Source organism: Pollachius pollachius, assembly GCF_949987615.1.
Source record: "Pollachius pollachius genome assembly, chromosome: 20".
In the NCBI taxonomy this organism is placed as follows: domain Eukaryota; kingdom Metazoa; phylum Chordata; class Actinopteri; order Gadiformes; family Gadidae; genus Pollachius; species Pollachius pollachius.
Genome location: NC_136953.1, coordinates 10,560,335 through 10,581,752, shown reverse-complemented (window position 1 = coordinate 10,581,752; position 21,418 = coordinate 10,560,335). Strand labels below are relative to the sequence as shown.

General features: G+C 44.3%; 1 protein-coding gene across 1 annotated transcript; it reads right to left on the bottom strand.

The window, feature by feature from the left end:
• Window positions 1–6,537: 6,537 nt before the first annotated feature.
• nelfa (negative elongation factor complex member A) lies at window positions 6,538–21,282 on the bottom strand (the record flags this gene model as incomplete). Its single annotated transcript, XM_079757552.1, has 11 exons — window positions 6,538–7,823; window positions 11,932–12,031; window positions 12,398–12,741; window positions 13,025–13,136; window positions 13,550–13,638; window positions 13,852–13,921; window positions 14,817–14,944; window positions 18,771–18,860; window positions 19,145–19,306; window positions 20,051–20,222; window positions 21,073–21,282. 11 exons carry the CDS (start codon window positions 21,280–21,282, stop codon window positions 7,639–7,641), a joined length of 1,662 nt encoding a protein of 553 aa, XP_079613678.1. The 3' UTR covers window positions 6,538–7,638.
• Window positions 21,283–21,418: the final 136 nt, after the last annotated feature.

Here is a 21,418-nt window from a genome sequence, read left to right as displayed (position 1 = left end):
AAACACTGTTCTTTAAGACGAAATGTTCGAATAATAAGCATGTCTTTTAAGATGCAATTTTAAGATGTTCCTGAAGCATGTGAAATGTTTTTTTCCCTGAGTTCAGTTCCTGAACTTGTCATTGTGCCTTTAACAAGCTACCGCAGACTAGATTTGGCTCGGTCGCGAACAAATCAGTTTGAATGAAAACGAACGAACCAAACTGGTTCCTCTCTCTCGTTCGTCTCGTTCGTTCTCAGACTCGACTCCTCCCAGACCCACTAGTCGCTGACTCGCTGACAGTTTGTTCACTTACTGTGTGAGTGGTGAGGAGGGACTGACTGAGAGACGTCACGACTCACGAGAGCCAGCCAATCGTATGCTGTTCTAGGACTGAGTCTAGGACGCTCTCGTTGAATTTTAGTCAATGAGAGACAGAAATCAACTGGTTTCTTGGGGAAATAACAAATGGACTTAGTGAGCGAGCTATCTATTATTCACATTGGCCATCTGTTGCATGGACGTATTTAAAGGATAGATTGTACATATTTATAATTCGAAATTCGTCCCCCCTTGCACTTGGTTCTATGAACATCTTTACTGTACCGACAGCGATATATTTTTTCACTTCTTATGACAAATGTACTTATTGTAACAAATGCACTTATTGTAAGTCGCTTTGGATAAAAGCGTCTGCTAAATGCCCTAAATGTAAATGTAAATGTCCCAGCCTTCATACCACATTTTGCACAACCTACCAGCTCTCGTTGTGAAGACTAGTCACCGCGCTGATCGTTTCAATGGGAATCGCGACGGTATACTTTCAGCATAAAGTGTACATATTTATCATTTGAAATTCGTCCCAGCCTTAATACCAGATACTCTAGGGCGGGGGTCATTAACAGGCGGACCGCGGTCCGGGTCCGGACCCAGACGCCGTCCTATACGGACCCGGACCTATTGTAAAAAATTAAGTATTTTAAATGTTGACGGGGCGAGACTGGCGCAGCGTTTCTAGACTTTACGGTACTGGTTTAGCGAATCAGGAAATCCACTGACCAATTGCATTCGAGTTAAGCCATCCCACGTGATGCTACTCAGCCAATCGAATCTGTGCATTCCCGGCGCAGGCTGCCCGTCTCACAGACAGTGAGCGATCATGCGAGAGATGAGAAGAGCGAGAATTACAGAGAAAAAAGTCAGATAAGAGTGAATAATACAGCGGGAGAAGGCAGATAAGACAGCGGGAGAAGAAAGAGAGACAGCAGCGGGAGAAGAGTGAGAAAGACAGCGGGAGAAGAGTGAGAAAGACAGCGGGAGAAGAGTTAAAAAGACAGCGGGAGAAGAGTAAGAAAGACAGCGGGAGAAGAAAGAGAAAGACAGCGGGAGAAGAGTGAGAAAGACAGCGGGAGAAGAGTGAGAAAGACAGCGGGAGAAGAGTTAAAAAGACAGCGGGAGAAGAGTGAGAAATACAGCAGGAGAAGAGTGAGAAAGGCAGCGGGAGAAGAGTGAGAGACAGCGGGAGAAGAGTGAGAAAGACAGCGGGAGAAGAGTGAGAAATACAGCAGGAGAAGAGTGAGAAAGACAGCGGGAGAAGAGTGAGAAAGACAGCGGGAGAAGAGTTAAAAAGACAGTGGGAGAAGAGTGAGAAAGACAGCGGGAGAAGAGTGAGAAAGGCAGCGGGAGAAGAGTGAGAAAGACAGCGGGAGAAGAGTGAGAAAGACAGCGGGAGAAGAGTGAGAAAGACAGCGGGAGAAGAAAGAGACAGCGGGAGAAGAGTGAGAAAGACAGCGGGAGAAGAGTTAAAAAGACAGCGGGAGAAGAGTGAGAAAGACAGCGAGATAGACAGAGTGAGCTGGAGTCAGAAAAATAGCTACACATGGCGCTCTCCAAGAAGAGAGAAGTGGACAGCGAAAACAGAGTTTTCAACCCAGAATGGACAGACTCATTCATGTTCATTCTTCCCACTGGAAACACAAAACCAGTCTATCTCATATGCTCAGAGACAGTGGTACTCATAAAAAGTGGCAACGTGAAATGCCACTATGAGACAAAGCACAAAGTTTTTCACCAGATATACCCACTCAAGTCTGAACTGTGGTCACAAAAAATAAGCAGTCTCAGAGCCCAATATGAACAATCCACCCGGATCCTGACCCATTCATTCACTGCCCAACAACGTGCTAATGAATGTTCCATCAGAGTCACTTGGATTTTGGGTCAACACAAAAAGCCATTTACTGATGGAGGGGTTGTCAAGGAGTGCATGAGTGCAGTAGCTGAAACCTTACTTGAGGGGAAACAAAAAGAAGAGCTTTGTGACAAAATAAAGCAAATACCCATGTCAGCATCATCAGCCACAAAGAAAAGTGAAATGTTAACCCAGGATGTGCTAGCCCAGCTGGATGAAGCCATTCATAAGGTACCATGTGTAGGCTTAGCTGTAGATGAGTCCACTGATGTGTCTGACAATGCTCAGCTGTTAATTTATGTACGGTTCTTCAACCAAGAAAATAAAGAGTTCTGTGAAGATGTGTTAGGTGTAACTCCCCTTAAGACCAGTACAAGAGGAGAGGACATCTACCTGGCCATTAAGGAGATGTTAACAAAGCGAGGAATAGGGCCAAAACAAGTGGTTTCAATGACCACAGATGGAGCCCCTGCCATGATAGGGAGAGAGAAAGGAGCTGTGGCAAGAATGAAAGAGGACGATCCTGAGCTCATCTCAGCTCATATAATACACCAATCTGTCCTGTGCTCCACCCTGTCAGATGAGCATGCTGAAGTGATGAACACAATGATGAAGATGATAAATTTTCTCAGGGCATCCTCTTCCTATCAGCATCGTATGCTCAGGAAATTCCTCAGAGAAGTTGATGCAAACGCTGATGATCTGTTGCTGCACAACAACGTGAGATGGCGTAGCAAAGGCAGGGTGTTAGAGCGCTTTTGGTCCATCAGAAGGGAAGTAGCAGCTTTCTTGGAAGAGCTCAGAAGTTAGAAGGCAACAGAGTTTTCTCTCTTTTTAAAAGATCAGAAAAGGATGGATAATGTGGCCTTTTTGGTTGATATCACTTCACACCTTAATGAACTTAATTTGAAGCTACAGGGCAAGGAAAATACAATTTGTGAACTGATGACAGCTGTCCGCTCCTTTCAGAGGAAACTAGAGGTGTTCAAGGAAGACCTGCAGGGAGACTGTGCACACTTCCCAGCAGTGCAGGAACAGGTTCAGGGACAGAGAGATGTGTCTTCTTTTGGTGACTTTGTCGATAAGCTGATAGTAAAATTCTCCAAACGTTTTGACAGCTTCCATTTTGGACAGCAGCTCACCTTGTTCATTCAGAACCCATTTCTAATAACAGATGTCAGTGGGTTCTCAAAGGAAGTCACACAGCACTTCAAATGGGCAAATGCTGGGCCTCTCCAGATGCAACTGATTGATCTCCAAGCAGATGTGGCGCTAAAAGAGCAGTTTGGAATAACTGACCCCGCCACTTTCTGGCTCCAAATGGTCTTTGAGACAGCTTTCCCAGGTCTGAGGAAAGTAGCCCTGTACACATTGACCATGTTTGGCTCCACATACAGCTGCCAGGCAGCTTTCTCTGCAATGAACATAATTAAAAGTAAATATCGATCCAGGCTCACCAATGAGCACCTGCACATGTGCATGAGAATGGCCCTGACATCATTCCAGCCTAGATTTAAACTCCTGGCAGGACAAGCTAGAGCTCAGTTCTCTCACTGAACAACAGAAAGTGGGGGGCGGGGGGTGCATAAAAGAGGGAAAGAAAGAGAAGCTAAAATTGTTCAATTGTGTTGAGATATCTGTTTTTGAAATTGGTTGAGACTGTTAAAACGTTCAAAAAGAAAAAGGGGAAACTCAAGCTGCTGCTATACTTTATTTAATTTTTAAAGGGTTTGGGTTAGGGTCTTTATTTTAAGATTATTATATTTATGTTCACCATTTTGATTTTAAATGCAGCCCTTCTTTTACTTGAAGAGATTAGTTTCAGTTGAGTCAGTTGAACCTCCTTAAATAATACATATCTTCAGTATTATCTGTATAATTGTAAAAAAGTGACAATAAATATTGTCGAAATGTTTTTGAATTGTTCTTCCTATATTGATCTGTCAGTTGTTGATTACATGCATTACATTCTTTATACCACATTTTTCACAACCTACCAGCTCTCGTTGTGAAGACTAGTCACCGCGCCGATCGTTTCAATGGGAATCGCGACGGTATACTTTCAGCATAAAGTTTACATATTTATCATTTGAAATTCGTCCCAGCCTTTATACCAGATACTCTAGGGTCTCTAGTGTACTCTGGGACATTTAAAGAGTTTGTGTGTTATTTGTTGCATTGTATTTCGTTGTCCGTTATGCCAGTTGTTCTATGTGCATGCATTGGAATGTTCTTCTTGTCAATCAGTGTGGGGGGCGAATCATCAGGTCAGCTAGGGGAGGGCCTTGGGAGAACAGGAGGGTGGGGGCTTGCACGTTGAAGGGACCTGTTGGGGGGTTGCCCGGGTAACCGGTTGTTGTTACTGTGGATTTTTGCCGTTGTTTACGGTTTTTCAGTGACCTGGTTTGTTACATTAAAGTTCCTTCAAGTACTCATGACTGTACATCGTTATGTCACCGGCGAGGTCATTACAATAACATATAACCGCGTTGTCTGATTACAGTTTAATTAATTTTTTACAACCTACCAGCTCTCGTTGTGAAGACCAGTCACCATGCCATTCGTTTCAATGGGAATCGCAATGGTTTATAAGTACATATTTGTAATTAGAAATTCGTACCAGCCTTTATACCGCAGATAGGGTCTATAGCATATAACCGCGTTTTCTGATTACAGTTTAATGCATTTTTCACAATTAACCAGTTCTCGTTTTGAAGGCAGTGTTAATTTTGGCAGCTAGATTTAGTCTTGGGCTGCACAGGGTTCTGTTTATGAGAGCCTAAAACACCCGGGACCCCCACCATCATTGCTAAATCAAGTGTATTATCTTGCTGATATGTTAAACATCCAATAATCAACTACACCCCCATCCCGCTGCTTTTGGTTAAAGTTGTAATGTTGACGTTTGAGAATGAGAACGAGGGAGGCGCTGAGTCTATGAACCGTGCATTCCATGATTCGATTCACCGCTACCGGAAACTCGACTGAACGAACAAACGAACGATTCGCGAACGCCTCCTCTTGGCGAACTGAATGACTAAATCCAACCCTACCGCAGACTATATACCTTGTTGTAAGTTCTTTTAAAATATTTTTCACTTAAGAAAAATAGTGTTAAATAAATTCTTTTTTTTTAAAGTCGTTGTTTCAATAAACAAACATTTAGAACAAATTTAGGCAATTTAAACTGCAGAAAAATTATGTAAAATGTTGTGTAAATGTTACTTAAATATAGTCCATAAATAAAAGTTAGAAGAAGTATTTAAAAACGACCTTGAATAGCCATTGATTTCAGGTGAGATTTTTCAGTTTGAAGCAGTCACGAGTCTTAAGTAAAACTTACAAAGAAGTTAAGAGTAAAATTCTAACCCTAACTTACTAATAATCATTAGTAAGTTAGGGTTAGAATTTTACTCTTTACTTCTAATAGTCATTAGTAAGTTACCTGAGGTTTGATAGTAGAATAAACTTATATATGCAAGTAAAGTTTACTTGATGATCGCCATTGTAGAATTTACTACAATTTCTGAGTGCAAAAACTTTCCTAAGTTTTCCCAAGTAAATAATGCTTTTTTTTTTTTCAGTGTATATAGAAATAAGAGATTTCCCTTAAAGTAAACCTTTTGTGAGTAAACCTGTCTACAGAGTGTTATCCAACAGCCATTACCTCTGCACCATCAAGACACTGCGTCTCAAAGTTAATACTTGACTTTATAATTCACATGATATGGAAATAAGACAATTCCATTAAAGGAATTGTCTGATTCTTAGTGGCCGTAAGTGCGGGGACTCGGACATGCGCTGGTTAGTGTTAACCACCAGCCCTTACCACTGGACCTTTGAGATGATTTTAAACAGTGGCTATTAAGCCACTGTTTAAAATCATCTCAAAGGTTATATTTAACTTTATAATTCACATGTAGAACTAAAATTCTTCCATCAGAGTACATCAACAGGACTTGAACCATAGTCTCAGCTCACAGCTGTCTCCACTTCCCCATAGAGATTGCTAAATTAAAAGTGTCAGGTTATATATGACAGGACAATAGACATGATAGCATTACTTTTAAAACTAACATGGTTATCAGCAGGAATTGAACCCTGGTCTCCAGTGGGTTATGCAGATCGCACCGCTGAGACAGTGACCATGATCAATAATCATTAATCAAGGTACCCCTTCGGATGTCCCTGGTGCTACTTAAACTTTGTAATAACTTTTGGCAGGGCAACAGCGACCTGAGCCAGCGGAGCTGACCGCTTTTTGTTGATCCTGGTTACCACGACGATGACGACTTAGGGTGAGGTGGATCACACACACATCCAGAACACATACATTTTTGTGTGGGCATTTTTGCATGTTTGATAACTTTCACTTTTTTATTTTGTTAAGTAAATGAACTTCATTAAAGTTCCTAAGTTAACGTTAAAAGTTGACAGGTTTTTTTTACATTTTCCACATTCAATTATCTTGTGTATCGGCACTTAAATATGGGTCATCTGATCTGCCTAAAAATAAAACATTTTTAACTTGGGCGAACGGAAACCAGTTAAAGCCTCTGCAGGATTAACACAGATATAATTACAATGCATTAAATTTACATCCCCCTCCCCCCTAAATCTATCACCATGGTGGTATAAACCCCCCACCGAATCCTACAGAAACACAAGGTAAGGTGGCCATCGGCAATTGTCAGAGTGAAACATTACCCTCAAATAAAGACGTAGAACAGCGCCCCCTGGAGTCGGTTTTTTTATTTCCATCCTTTCTTTGAAAAAATAAAGGATGAAACCCCAACGGCATCAGTCTCTTCTGGGGCTGTCAACGCTTGCTTCAGCCATCTTTGTATATATATTTCATTAATCTGATTCTTCGTTTGTGTGAACAGGAAGAGAACGAAGGTCTCCGGTTGATAAAGAAACTGCAGCGCGTGTCATACAGTCATGGGGAAGGGACACAAGCAGATACCAAAGAGTAACTTTCTTTAGAGGTAAGAAACTCACCCCAACCCACAAATTACCCTCCAAATACACTCTGCGTCTCTCGTCCCCCCCACCCAACCCACCCCCTGCGTTCATTCTCTCCCATGAGAACATTCAGGAATCTTCAGAGACTTTAAACATAAAAACCTACAAACAGGGACGGGGGGGGGGAGAGAAATCAAAACATAAACCCCCCCACAAACAGAAGAACAACAAACAGAAGGGGAGTCCTCCGGTTGTCTGCGTCTTTGGCTCTGCAGGGACTTCTGGGAGCTTGGATTTTGGCCCAAAGAAAAGTGTAGGCATGTCACCACGCTGCGTCTCCTGTACAGTTTGTGTATTTATACAGCCGTGTGTGTGTGTGTGTGTGTGTGTGTGTGTGTGTGTGTGTGTGTGTGTGTGTGTGTGTGTGTGTGTGTGTGTGTGTGTGTGTGTGTGTGTGTGTGTGAGAGAGAGAGAGAGAGTCCTCTGGGCGGCCGGGCCGGGCCTCAGGAGGTGGTGGCGATGGGCTTGTACTTCTTGAGGCGCGTCCACTGGCCGGTGGAATAGTTCATTTCGAAGACGGTGTCCACCAACATGGTGGTGCTGCCCGTCCCGTCCGCCTTGGGCAGCACCTCTGTGTGCTCGCTCAGCTTGATCTGGATGATGTCGCCCTGCTCCGGGCACGGGTTCTCTGGGGGGGGGGAGAGGGTTAGAGGGGTCAGTACAGCCTTATCGCCCCTCAGCACTTTGTATGAGGAGCTAGTTTCATGGTGCATGCAACCTAAATGGAGGACTTTGGGATTTTCAGCTCAAGCCCTTTGAGTGAAAGGGACGAGCAGTTGTGAAATTGGTTCAGTGTTGGGCGAGCATGCTGAGGCCGTAATCTGCAAAGACGGGCTGTAATGTAATCCTTTGGGGCAATTGCACCCCGTCAATGTGTGTCCTCTACAAGTGCCGGTTTCTGCCTTCGACAGGTTCAGAATATATTGGAAAATTATGTAGAGGATCCCCACAGAGAGAAATAAACGGAGAAGCCTCGCTCTGAAGTCTGCTCGTTGCAGGAATTCTTCCTATTGTCATCCCAATCTCCTTCACCCAAATATTTTAGATAACACTGAGCTGCGCTTTCTGTAGTCCAACCGAACAAACTCTCCTCTCTCCAGCCATCACTCAACTCATGAGTTGTTGCAGGAACAACTCATGAGTTGAGTAAGATAACAGGTTATTTGGAGTTTGTTTCAAAGAGTCTGATGCACAAGGGGCTGGGCAAAACCTAATTGCATGATTCAATGTTTTACACGCTCGCTCCACAGAATGTTTACACACGGCTTTCAGCCTGCACCTGTGTATACCTGTGCTATGGACGCAGTGGAGGGACTAGTGGGGAGAGAGTATTTGGAGTGTACACGGTTGTTCTGGATCTCATCTGGTCTCATCTTTTAAGTAATGATGTTGTTTTTTTTCCTCAGTTGCTGGACATGGTAGGTGCCGGCAGGGAGGGCCAAGAGGAGAAGGAAGACACTGGGTAAATTGTCTACCAAATGTCTCTCTAGTAATAATAATCCATTTCATGTCATATAAATCTTTCATTTATAGCGTCTTTTATTAAACAAGTGTTTACATGTGAATCTGCAGCAATTGTCTTCCAGGGCGACCAAACATTTGTGTTTGGGTCAGTACCTGGCCCATGAGTTCCTGGTTTGTGTATTGAGCCTCTATTGTGTATTTTGTGTGTCAGAATTGGAGGCGGGCGCGAAGGCGGCCAAGGAAGACGCGGTGGTGGAGAACGCCACCCCGGACTACGCAGCTGGTCTGGTCTCCGCTCAGGTGAACCTCCTCTCCTCTGTGTTGTCCCATCGTGGGATTGAATACTGTACTGATGCTCTGGTTCAGTGTTTTTGTCTGAGCTCTTCTTTACTTTTCATTGGTTTCAACTGGCTCTCTTTTCTTTTTAATTTCTGTTTTTAATCTCTAATCAAGTGAATGTAATTTTTATAGCCCTTAGTCACAGAACGGTGGTTCCCACCGTTCTCTTCCTGCAACAACTCAACTCATGAGTTGTTGCAGGAACAACTCAACTTGTGACTAAGGGCTATAAAAATTGCATTCACTTGATTAGAGAGATTAAAAACAGGAATTAAAAAGAAAAGACACAGGCGAAACTACTCAAGAGTTGAGTTGTTGCAGGAACAACTCATGAGTTGAGTTGATGTAGGAAGAGAACGGTGGTTCCCACCGTTCTCTTCCTACATCAACTCAACTTGTGACTAAGGGCTATAAAAATTACATTCACTTGATTAGAGAGATTAAAAACAGAAATTAAAAAGAAAAGACACAGGCGAAACTACTCAAGAGTTGAGTTGTTGCAGGAAGAGAACGGTGGTTCCCACCGTTCTCTTCCTGCAACAACTCAACAACAACTCAACAAGAGTTGAGTTGTTTCGAATGTCTGTCTTTTCTTTTTAATTTCTGTTTTTAAGTTTTTAATCTGTCTAATCAAGTGAATGTAATTTTTATAGCCCTTAGTCACAAGTTGAGTTGTTCCTGCAGCAACAACTCATGAGTTGAGTTGCTGCTGCAACGACTCATGAGTTGTGTTGTTGCTGCAACAACTCATGAGTTGTGTTGTTGCTGCAACAACTCAACTCATGAGTTGTGTTGTTGCTGCAACAACTCAACTCATGAGTTGAGTTGCTGCTGCAACGACTCATGAGTTGTGTTGTTGTTGCAGCAACAACTTATGAGTTGAGTTGTTGCTGCAACAACTCATGAGTTGAGTTGTTGCTGCAACTCATAAGTTGTTGCTGCAACAACACAACTCATGAGTTGTTGCTGCAGGAACAACTCATAAGTTGTTGCTGCAACAACACAACTCATGAGTTGTTGCTGCAGGAACAACTCATGAGTTGAGTTGTTGCTGCAACAACACAACTCATGAGTTGTTGCTGCAGGAACAACTCATGAGTTGTTGTTGTTGTTGTTGTTGCTGCAACAACAACAACTCATGAGTTGTGTTGTTGCAGCAACAACACAACTCATGAGTCGTTGCTGCAACAACAACTCATGAGTTGTTGTTGTTGCAGCAACAACAACTCATGAGTTGTTGTTGTTGCTGCAACAACTCATGAGTTGTTGCAACAACACAACTCATGAGTTGAGTTGTGTTGTTGCAACAACTCATGAGTTGTTGCAACAACACAACTCATGAGTTGAGTTGTTGTTGCAGCAACAACTCATGAGTTGTTGTTGTTGCAGCAACAACAACTCATGAGTTGTTGTTGTTGCAGCAACGACTCATGAGTTGTGTTGTTGTTGCAGCAACGACTCATGGGTTGTGTTGTTGTTGCAGCAACAACTCATGAGTTGTTGTTGTTGCAGCAACGACTCATGAGTTGTTGTTGTTGCAGCAACGACTCATGAGTTGTTGTTGTTGCAGCAACAACTCATGAGTTGTTGTTGCAGCAACGACTCATGAGTTGTGTTGTTGCTGCAACAACTCAACTCATGAGTTGTTGCAGCAACAGGAACAACTCATGAGTTGTTGCAGCAACAACAACAACTCATGAGTTGTTGTTGCTGCAACAACTCATGAGTTGTTGTTGTTGCAGCAACAACTCATGAGTTGTTGTTGTTGCTGCAACAACTCATGAGTTGTTGTTGCAGCAACGACTCATGAGTTGTGTTGTTGCAGCAACAACTCATGAGTTGTTGTTGCAGCAACGACTCATGAGTTGTGTTGTTGCTGCAACAACTCAACTCATGAGTTGTTGCAGCAACAGGAACAACTCATGAGTTGTTGCAGCAACAACAACAACTCATGAGTTGTTGTTGCTGCAACAACTCATGAGTTGTTGTTGTTGCAGCAACAACTCATGAGTTGTTGTTGTTGCTGCAACAACTCATGAGTTGTTGTTGCAGCAACGACTCATGAGTTGTGTTGTTGCTGCAACAACTCAACTCATGAGTTGTTGCAGCAACAGGAACAACTCATGAGTTGTTGCAGCAACAACAACAACTCATGAGTTGTTGTTGCAGCAACAACTCATGAGTTGTTGTTGCAGCAACAACAACAACTCATGAGTTGTTGTTGTTGCAGCAACGACTCATGAGTTGTGTTGTTGCTGCAACAACTCAACTCATGAGTTGTTGCAGCAACAGGAACAACTCATGAGTTGTGTTGTTGCTGCAGGAACAACTCATAAGTTGTTGCAGCAACGACTCATGAGTTGTGTTGTTGCTGCAACAACTCAACTCATGAGTTGTTGCAGCAACAGGAACAACTCATGAGTTGTGTTGTTGCTGCAGGAACAACTCATAAGTTGTTGCTGCAGCAACAACTCAACTCATGAGTTGTGTTGTTGCTGCAACAACTCAACTCATGAGTTGTTGCAGCAACAGGAACAACTCATGAGTTGTGTTGTTGCTGCAGGAACAACTCATAAGTTGTTGCTGCAGCAACAACTCAACTCATGAGTTGTGTTGTTGCTGCAACAACAACAACTCATGAGTTGTTGCAACAACACAACTCATGAGTTGTTGCTGCAACAACAACTCATGAGTTGTGTTGTTGCAACAACTCATGAGTTGTTGCTGCAAGAACAACTCAACTTGTGACTAAGGGCTATAAAAATTACATTCACTTGATTAGAGAGATGAGTTGAGTTGTTGCAGGAAGAGAACGGTGGGAACCACCGTTCTCTTCCTACATCAACTCAACTCATGAGTTTTTCCTGCAACAACTCAACTTGTGACTAAGGGCTATAAAAATTACATTCACTTGACTAGTGCGGGGGCCTTACCTCTGGAGCCGGCCATGAAGCCCAGGATCAGCGCCTTCTCTGGCCGGGTGACCTTGTTGGCCGTCTTGAACATCTCCTGGGCGGCGTACATCTGGTCCCTCTGAGGGGGGAGGAGACACAACGGCACAGAGGTTAGCTCGCTACAGGTAGAGCAGCCATGTTACCAATGTGGATTTGTTCAGCTCGTCGTTTTAACCTTTAATGTTTTAATGCTGTTTGGACTAGAGTTACTGCTACGTGCAAGGATGCAACAGTGCTGTCAGATTATTATCCATGATTTGTGTATACTGTGTGTGACCTCTTCAAGCTACTGTGACTTTGAATTTCCCCTGGGATCAATAGAGTATACATCTATCCATCTATAATCATCTAGCGCTAAAATGATACGCATGGATCAACGCTGAACATTAACCAAATGAATTATGTCATTTCTCCCTGGGTACAAAGAGCCACGGCAGCGTCTCACCGTGAGCGAGAGGTTCTTCTTGGGCGGGGGCGGTGCCGGCGTGGGGGTCTGAAGCGGCGTGCTGGGCGGCTGGCTCGGGGCCTCCGGCTGGCTGTTACCCACGGCGACGGCGGCGGCGGCGGCCGTGGCAGCGGCGGGGGGACCGTTGCTGGCGGGCGTGGAGGCGGGCGTGCTGGGGGAGGCGGGGCTGGGCGTGGCTGCGGCGGCGGCCGTGGCGGCGGCGTTGTACATGGCCGTGCGCTGCTTGTACTGGCCCGGCAGGCTGGCCCCGCCAACACCGCCCGGCTCCTCCCCCGGTTGCCGCGACGACTGCAGGGCATCGCGGCCTGAACCACCGGCATTGGCTAACAGAAAGAAACAAACCCATGTTTTGGTTCAAACTGCTGAGATTCTTAAGCGTTCCAATAAAGAAACCTTATGGGATAAAGTTGTACGTGTAGCATGCGACTGCAAAATGCCAAGATTATAATGTAATTGCCTGCTGGGTATTATAATAGAAGTTTACCGTAAAATAGATATTAAATAGTAAAAGCTACACTGATCTAGAACAGAAGTTCCAGCTATTACACAGATGGTGTGCATGTGTATTCTGCGTGTGTGTTACATGCGTGCGTGCAGGTGTCTGACCTGGCTGGGCCTCTGAGCTGGGAATGTAGGAGGAGGAAGGCACCATGCTGGGAGTGGCTGGCAGGTAGCTGGTAGAGGGGAGGGCGCTCTCGCTGTTCAGCGCCCCCAGTTTCTGAAACCACACACACACACACGGTCAGGGAGGCGGTCCGTCAGCATAGCATAGTGGGTGTGGGAGTGGGGTTCAGTGTGGAGAAAAAGGATTAAGAACCAGATAAAGGGGAATGACAAGCTAATTCCGAAGAAAGCCTTGCAGGAGAGAAAACTTAAGGAACAACAGAAGGGAAAAATGACAGAGAAAACTGAATAAAGGAAATTTCAGGACTAGGGGGCTCGATAAAATGTGCTATAGGCTATAAAAATTACATTAACTTGATTAGAGAGATTAAAAACAAATTAAAAAGAAAAGACAAGACAGTCGAAACTAATGAAAAGTAAAGGAGAGCTCAGACAAAAACACTGAACCAGAGCATCAGTACAGTATTCAATCCCACGATTGGACAACACAGAGGAGAGGAGGTTCACCTGAGCGGAGACCAGACCAGCTGCGTAGTCCGGGGTGGCGTTCTCCACCACCGCGTCTTCCTTGGCCGCCTTCTCGCCCGCCTCCAATTCTGACACACAAAATACACAATAGAGGCTCAATACACAAACCAGGAACTCATGGGCCAGGTACTGACCCAAACACAAATGTTTGGTTGCCCTGGAAGACAATTCCTGCAGATTCACATGTAAACACTTGTTTAATAAAAGACGCTATAAATGAAAGATTTATACGACATGAAATGGATTATTATTACTAGAGAGACATTTGGTAGACAATTTACCCAGTGTCTTCCTTCTCCTCTTGGCCTCCCTGCCGGCACCCACCATGTCCAGCTCTGAAATGTCCAGCAACTGAGAAAAAAAACAACGTCATTACTTAAAAGATGAGACCAGATGAGATCCAGAACAACCGTGTACACTCCAAATACTCTCTCCCCACTAGTCCCTCCACCTATGCGCTCCACTGCGTCCATAGCACAGGTGCAGGCTGAAAGCCGTGTGTAAACATTCTGTGGAGCGAGCGTGTAAAACATTGAATCATGCAATTAGGTTTTGCCCAGGCCCTTGTGCACCAGACTCTTTGAAACAAACACCAAATAACCTGTTATTTTAAAAGGGTACTTTTTAGAGAAATGTACAACTATAAGCTCAGTAGTGTGATGAAAATACAAAAAGGCATGCATAAACATGGTAAATTATGAGTTATAACATACATATAAAATATGATATGCATGTATTGTTATATGTAATGCAGTCGAATTTGAAATGCAATGCACAATTTGTACTCACAATGTGTAACGTACAGTACTGATGAACCATTATTTGGTAATGTAATGTTTGCATCCTAATGTGTAATTCAATGTGTCATGCTTGTTATTTTAGGAAGTCCCTCTTTTCCCGAGGCAGACCTGGCTAAGATAACACACCAGTACAAGTACACGATTACACAATTATAGAACCGAGCATGTCAAAACCAACAAGTAACAATTAAGGAAAACAGAGCACCAAAAAAAAAAACATTCAAGAAACCACTGAGGACAATAGAGAGCAATAAAAACAGACAAGGAACCACTGGGGAAAAGCAAGCACCACAAAAATAGACAAGGAACAATTAAGGAAAAACAAGCACCACAAAAAACAGACAATGTACAATTACCACAAGAACAAGGGACAAAGATACATGCTGCAGCATCAATCACATGAGGAGCCCCTGCACTTTTGTTGTGTCCCGCGTGTGTGGGCTGACCTTGACTCCTCGCTCCTTGCGCAGCGGCGTGCGGGGCGGGGCGATGGGGGTGCGGTTACTGGGCGGGCTGAACATACTGGGGGTGGTGGGGCTGCGGAACGGGGCCTTGGGGATCCCCTTGAGAGGAGCTGGGGGAACAAACCACCAGGGTTACAACCCTGCTGTTGAGGTGCGTCACATTTCATCAACCAACGCAGTAGAACGTCTTTCATCCGGAGCGGCTAGGCCACCCTCGATGGGCTGTGACCCTGCGTTATTAAAGGAGAGACACGGATATGAAGCCCATAGGACCGTTTCTAACCACCAGGCTACTGGCGTGAGGCATTAGGGCGTTGCCATATAGTCCATTAACGATACATGACATTTATTATTTTATTATTTCCGGCAGACTTCATACTAAAAACTTTGGAGTAGGTTTTGGAATAAATCCGACTTATGTTTGGGAACCAAAGCTTAATTTCCGGTCGGTTTCGGACGGAGTAGGTTTGACTGTGTTAACATTGTTCAAAGGGGGAATACTTAAATCAAAAGTAACCAACATCAACCAACAAAAGTCAAAAATTGTTCATCTATCGACAGACGGTAGGATTTTGGTTGTTTTTTCTGCTCTGCAATTCAGGAGGGAACCTTCACATCACAGTAGGGCTGGGCGATATACCGGTAGTAAGATTTATACCGGTATATTTTTGAAAGATGTAGTTGAGACAATATCGCCATACCGGTATATTATATATTATTTTGATGTTGCCTTGTGAGCACTATTTTATAAGGCCGACCGCTGCTCTCTGAGTCTATAAATCATGTTCAGCTGCTCAATCCCGCCCCTTACATGTACGCAGTGTTCTCCCACCCACGTTACGCATCAACAACTAACTTTGAATAAACACGTGGTGGTAGAGAGTACGGAACCCGTAAAGGGACATGGGGTAAAAAAAATGTTTTAAATGTTTCTCGTCAGCACGAGAAAGTATCGCACGCATATCACTGGCAGTGTACGTGTGTGACGTACGAGCGAGGAGAGCGAGCGGTAGCGTGCGTGTCAGTTTAGTGAAGTAATGAACAAGTCCGGTTGTGCGTAAGAAGAAAGTACCCAGCCTGTCAAGAATCGGTGGCCGCTTCATTCCGACCATATTCCGACCTATAAGCAGAACCACTGCCAGTCAAATTAAAGGGTGCTGCCCCCGATAGCATCGGCCCTGGAGGGAACGTCTCCCCTGTGCGGTTTCCGTATGTTTCAAACAGGCAACACTATTGCTTTTTATTACACGGCTCTTCTCAATGCCGTGGAACGCTCCGTTCACTTGCATGGGCCCTTCACAACTTCCGGCGTTGAATTTATATTTGATAATTCACCGTTGCTTAGTATAATTGACCGCTGTCAAGGAAAACAAAGGATTTTTTGCCTCTAATGACGTCTTTGGTATCACTCCGCAAGTAGTCCGGTAATATGTCAGCCCCGGCGTCTTTGTTTTCTAAGCGACGTCACAACTTTGGCAGACTATTTCTCTGCTGATCAACACTACGAATGCTGGTTACAAATGAATTGTAAAAAGACACACCATGAAGTTATTTTTCGTTTAGGCAAGTAGCCGTGTTATAAGCGGGAAAATGTATAGTACGTCGCCGGTCATTATCGAAAATAAGCCCCTTCAGGGCGAAGCAAGACAACTCCTCTGCATGTCGGTGTCCTGGTCGCCCTGTCTGGGCTTATTTTCCCAATAATGACCGGCGTTCTATACATTATCCCTTACATATCTGTTGTTAAAGCACAGCTGTGCTTCGTTGAGCAAAAAAAAAAAAAAAAACCTAAATAAATGGTTGATGAATACTTGTGTCGTGGAGTTAAAACCAGTAGGGCCGAGATCGTTCATTGGCCTGTGGCATGTGCCACCGCGACCACTGACATACCATGGCATATGCCGTTCAGGAACGGCATATGCCGTTTAGGATCGGTAACTGCCGTTCAGGTGGAACGGCACATGCCGTTCAGGAACGGTAACTGCCGTTCAGGTGGAACGGCATATGCCGTTCAGGAACGGTAACTGCCGTTCAGGTGGAACGGCATATGCCGTCCAGGAACGGCATATGCCGTTCTGGAACGGTAAATGCCGTTCGGGTGGAACGGTAAGTGCCGTTCCCAACAATGGTATATGACACCAGCACACCCCGCCTCCTCCGTATAATTTCAAGACAAGTATTGCCGTAAATGTAAAGCTATATATATTTGGTCTTTATCGACACTATATCACAACATAACGCCGTAATTAAAGGGATTTATACGTTTCTCGTGTCCGTTCTGTTGTTAGTATATGTGCGATCGGTTTGTTGTTGCTTTTGAAATGACAGATGCTTTTGAAAACAGCCGGACTTGCTCCGGTGACGGTAGTTAGCCTAGCCACCTAAACAGGTCTGACTAATCCATAACAGAGATTTAGAGCTGTAGTCTATGACTACAGAGGCAGGTCCCTATATCTACCATGGGGTGGAACTGTAGCCTATGGCTAGACAGTCATCCATTTTTGTCATCCATCTCGTGTTTTATCAAGGTGTCCTAGTAGCGTAGCGTGTCATGGCATATAGGCCAACCGTTTTTCCGCTGGCATGCCGCTCATGTGAAATGGTAATTACCAGTTTATACTGGCACCTACCGTTTTTCCACTGGCATGCCACTCATGCAAAATGGTAAGTAGGCTACTAGGGATGTGCATTTCTGGCAAAAATACTATTCAATATTCGCTGAGAAGTATTCTAATAATATTCGAAAATCGGTCAATCAAGAACCCCCCACGCACGCACGCACCTCGGATACACGCACACACAATGACACAGGGAGAGGTTTGTTGATTTGTATGAAATCAATCAAAATTAGTAAAATATCGCTATTTATTTTACTGAACACAGCCTGCATGACGGTGAACTAGACACGTCTTCAAAAAACGGTAAAAACGGTAGGTGCCAGTGTAAACTGGTAATACCATTTTACATGAGCGGCATGCCAGCGGAAAAACGGTTGGCCTATATGCCATGACACCACTGGATCATGTCGATATAGAAAGGTTTATGACACTGGATCAGTGTTAAATGATAGGAACCTGTAGGCCTACTTCAATTTTTAGGTTAAACACCAATAAGAACAAATGCAAAACTTAATATTTGGCCTATTGAATAGTTATGAGTTAAAACAGTCATACAGTAGGCTATATAGGCTACGCTACTAGAACACCTTGATAAAACAGGAGTGGAAAAATGGATGACTGTCTAGCCATAGGCTACAGTTCCACCCCATGGTAGATATAGGGACCTGCCTCTGTAGTCATAGACTACAGCTCTAAATCTGTTATCGATTAGTCAGACCTGTTTAGGTGGCTAGGCTAACTACCGTCACCGGAGCAAGTCTGGCTGTTTTCAAAAGCATTTGTCATTTCAAAAGCAACAACAAACAGATCGCACATATACTAACAACAGAACGGACACGAGAAACGTATAAATCCCTTTATTTACGGCGTTATGTTGTGATATAGTGTCGATAAAGACCAAATATATATAGCATTACATTTACGGCAATACTTGTCTTGAAATTATACGGAGGAGGCGGGGCGTGCTGGTGTCATATACCATTGTTGGGAACGGCACTTACCGTTCCTGAACGGCATATGCCGTTCCACCTGAACGGCAGTTACCGATCCTAAACGGCATGTGCCGTTCCTGAACGGCATGTGCCATGGTATGTCAGTGGTCGCGGTGGCACATGCCACAGGCCAATAAACGATCTTGGCGTCTCTCGTTAAAACTACACACTTTACCCGTTTTACTCAAAATATCGTTATAATATCGTATATCGCCATTCGAACAAAAAATATCGAGATATGAGTTTTGGTCCATATCGCCCAGCCCTACATCACAGTATCAGGAAAATAACTTTCAGTACACCTGCATGAGGACAGTGGATCTTACTTGTGGTGTCGATCTTCTTGACCAGCCCTCTGCCTTTGGCGTGGAAGGGCACCCCGGCTGTCTTCTTCAGCTGCTGTGCAGTCTCTGTGGCTGGGACACAAGAGGGGAGGACGGCGGTATGTTAGCATCCTCTTTACATGCATCACTAGCGATCCCAGTTGACCATCTTAGCAAAACAATAGGGAACCAAAGAGGCAGATCTGGGCTATCCGGAGAGAAAGTCCAAAGAAGCCAGTCTGGGACCAAGCTTTCAACCTATGGATGTACATCGGCATTCATTACAACATTATAACACGCGTTCGTCTCCTGACAAAGACGTTATATAGAAGATGCGAGGGTAGGCGAGTGTGTTCATTGAGAAGGGACAACCGTACATTTCTGTAGCAGCTCGGCCCTGAGGGTGGCGCTCTTGGGCTTCCGTTTGAGCTGGAAGTGTTTGACGGGCGGCGTGAGGGGTCCCACCAGGGTGGTCAGTGCACTCTTGTTCAGGTACTGGCACTCCAGGGGCAGCATGGCCGACGCTTCACACTCGCCCACTGGTGGAACATGAAGTTAACGTCAGACACCGGAAGTGGAAGTGGGGTACAAAGGAAGTTGAAGAAGGGAACAAAGTTAGTGGAAGTGGAGGAAGTGGACATAGAAAGCAGATGTGGGATGCAGGAAATAGTATATAATTTACAATACATACAATATACAGTACAACCTCCTATAGAACAATACGATTTTAAGTAAAAATATGCAATTGCATAAGTCATTTTTTCGGTAGTATTGACATGTATTAAACATTATTTATGTTTAATTGTAATAATATTAGCTTCCCTGTTAACAACTTTCGACGCTCCCCATCTTCTTCCCCCAATATATAAATGTCAGTTAGTGAGCCAATCAACTGTTTTTTCTCCAAGGAGTAAATATTGAAACTTTGCAAAACAACAGGTGTTCTTGTTTATTGGAGCGATAACACAGAAGACCGCAGCACTGGGTTTCCGGTTTATAGGCGCTGCCATTGTTTTCTATGTGGGAGCATCACTGCTGAATAATCATTCTTTGTCAACTTTTTTTGTTTAATTTTTGTTCTCCTAAAGTGGATATTAATCATAACAATTTGGAATGCTCAAAACATTTGTAAGCACAATCTCGAAAATATTTGATTAAACAAAGCCACCCTACTGTACTTTTGTTAACTTCCTGTTTTCTGAAAATACATTAATTGCAATTTACAATGCAAAACACATCACAGTTTCAATTGTTTTTTTTGTGTGAAACAAAAATAAGCGTACCTTTCTCGCGAAGCTCCCCCAAGATGTCCTGTACGTTGGGGTTCTGCTCTTCCAGGTCCAGATTGAGAGAGCCCGTCTCTGGGAATGACTTGAGAATATCAGCCACCATCAACACCCAGGGCTCTGAATCCACCGTGGCCAGCTGGATGATCTCCGAGAGGGCTTCTTTCATCTGCCAGCACGGAGAATACATTAGGGGACTGATGCACTGTTTTGATTAAGGTCTGTTTTGGTTATAACATCTCTGCAAAATAAATATTTCTGGGAAAGGATCAACAAGTTGACAACTTTATGTAGGGGAGAGTAAAACCATGCATTTGTTTTTACGTGCATTTGTGATTGTGAGAAGATAACTCAATAAAAGTTCACACGGTTCAGTTATCGCGGGTTATCCTGGCGGTCGAGTTGCTACGTTACGGCGGCTGTTGCCCGTACACGCTGTCCGCGCCAAGCGAAACCAAAACATGAAACGTTTTGAAATGAAACCTCTCGAAAACGACAACGTCTGTGGAATCGGATCGTAACATTAACACGAATTTACTTTTCCTCCCGATTCGCCTGTTGCTCAGATAAGTTGTCCAAAGACGTTAACCACTACAAAACGCCAAATACCACAGCTAACGTAGCCCTTTTAACTAGCTTGTTTATTATAACCGTCTAATAATTGGGATATGCAAGCAAATAATGGCGGAATTAATTCACCAGGAACAGTGCAACTTTGCGTGTTGTTTTGTGTTATTTTCATGTTCTGCTTCACAGTGGCGCAACGCAGCACTGTGTGACGAGACGTTAGCGGACAGCTTCCTGCCAGTGTGTGTGTGAGCGGGCAGCATAGCACCATTACCTTAGCTAGCGCTCGCCCTCCACCGCAAGCTATAGCAACACGACCCTAGCTAGCGCTCGCGCTGCACCAACGGTCATAGCAGCACTACCTAAGCTCGCGCTCCCTTATTACAGCCATAGTCATAGCAACACCGGGTTAGCAAAGCGCTCGCTCTGCACCGCCAGTCATAGCAGCCCACCTCATCAACTGTCCTCCTGGGAAGATGCAGCATACCAAGCAGGAGTTTCAGCTTCACCGGAGGCGACAAACTGGAAAAACACAGCCTTATGTTGTCAATAACTGAAACGGTTAGGAGAGAAGCAATGCTAGAAGGTGCCCAAAGTTCGTCTGTTGAGCCTAATTTATTATGAAGCCACAGGCCAGTGTCGCTATCCTTCATCGACGCCATCTTGGAAAAAGAAGCGCTTTGAGGTCGGGCATTTTAACAGGCCACCTAAGAAAACATTAGTTAGGACCCCACCCACACGAGCGTACAACCACCAGCCACACGCGCTGTCTGCCTCCACAATGAAGAATCTGAGTAT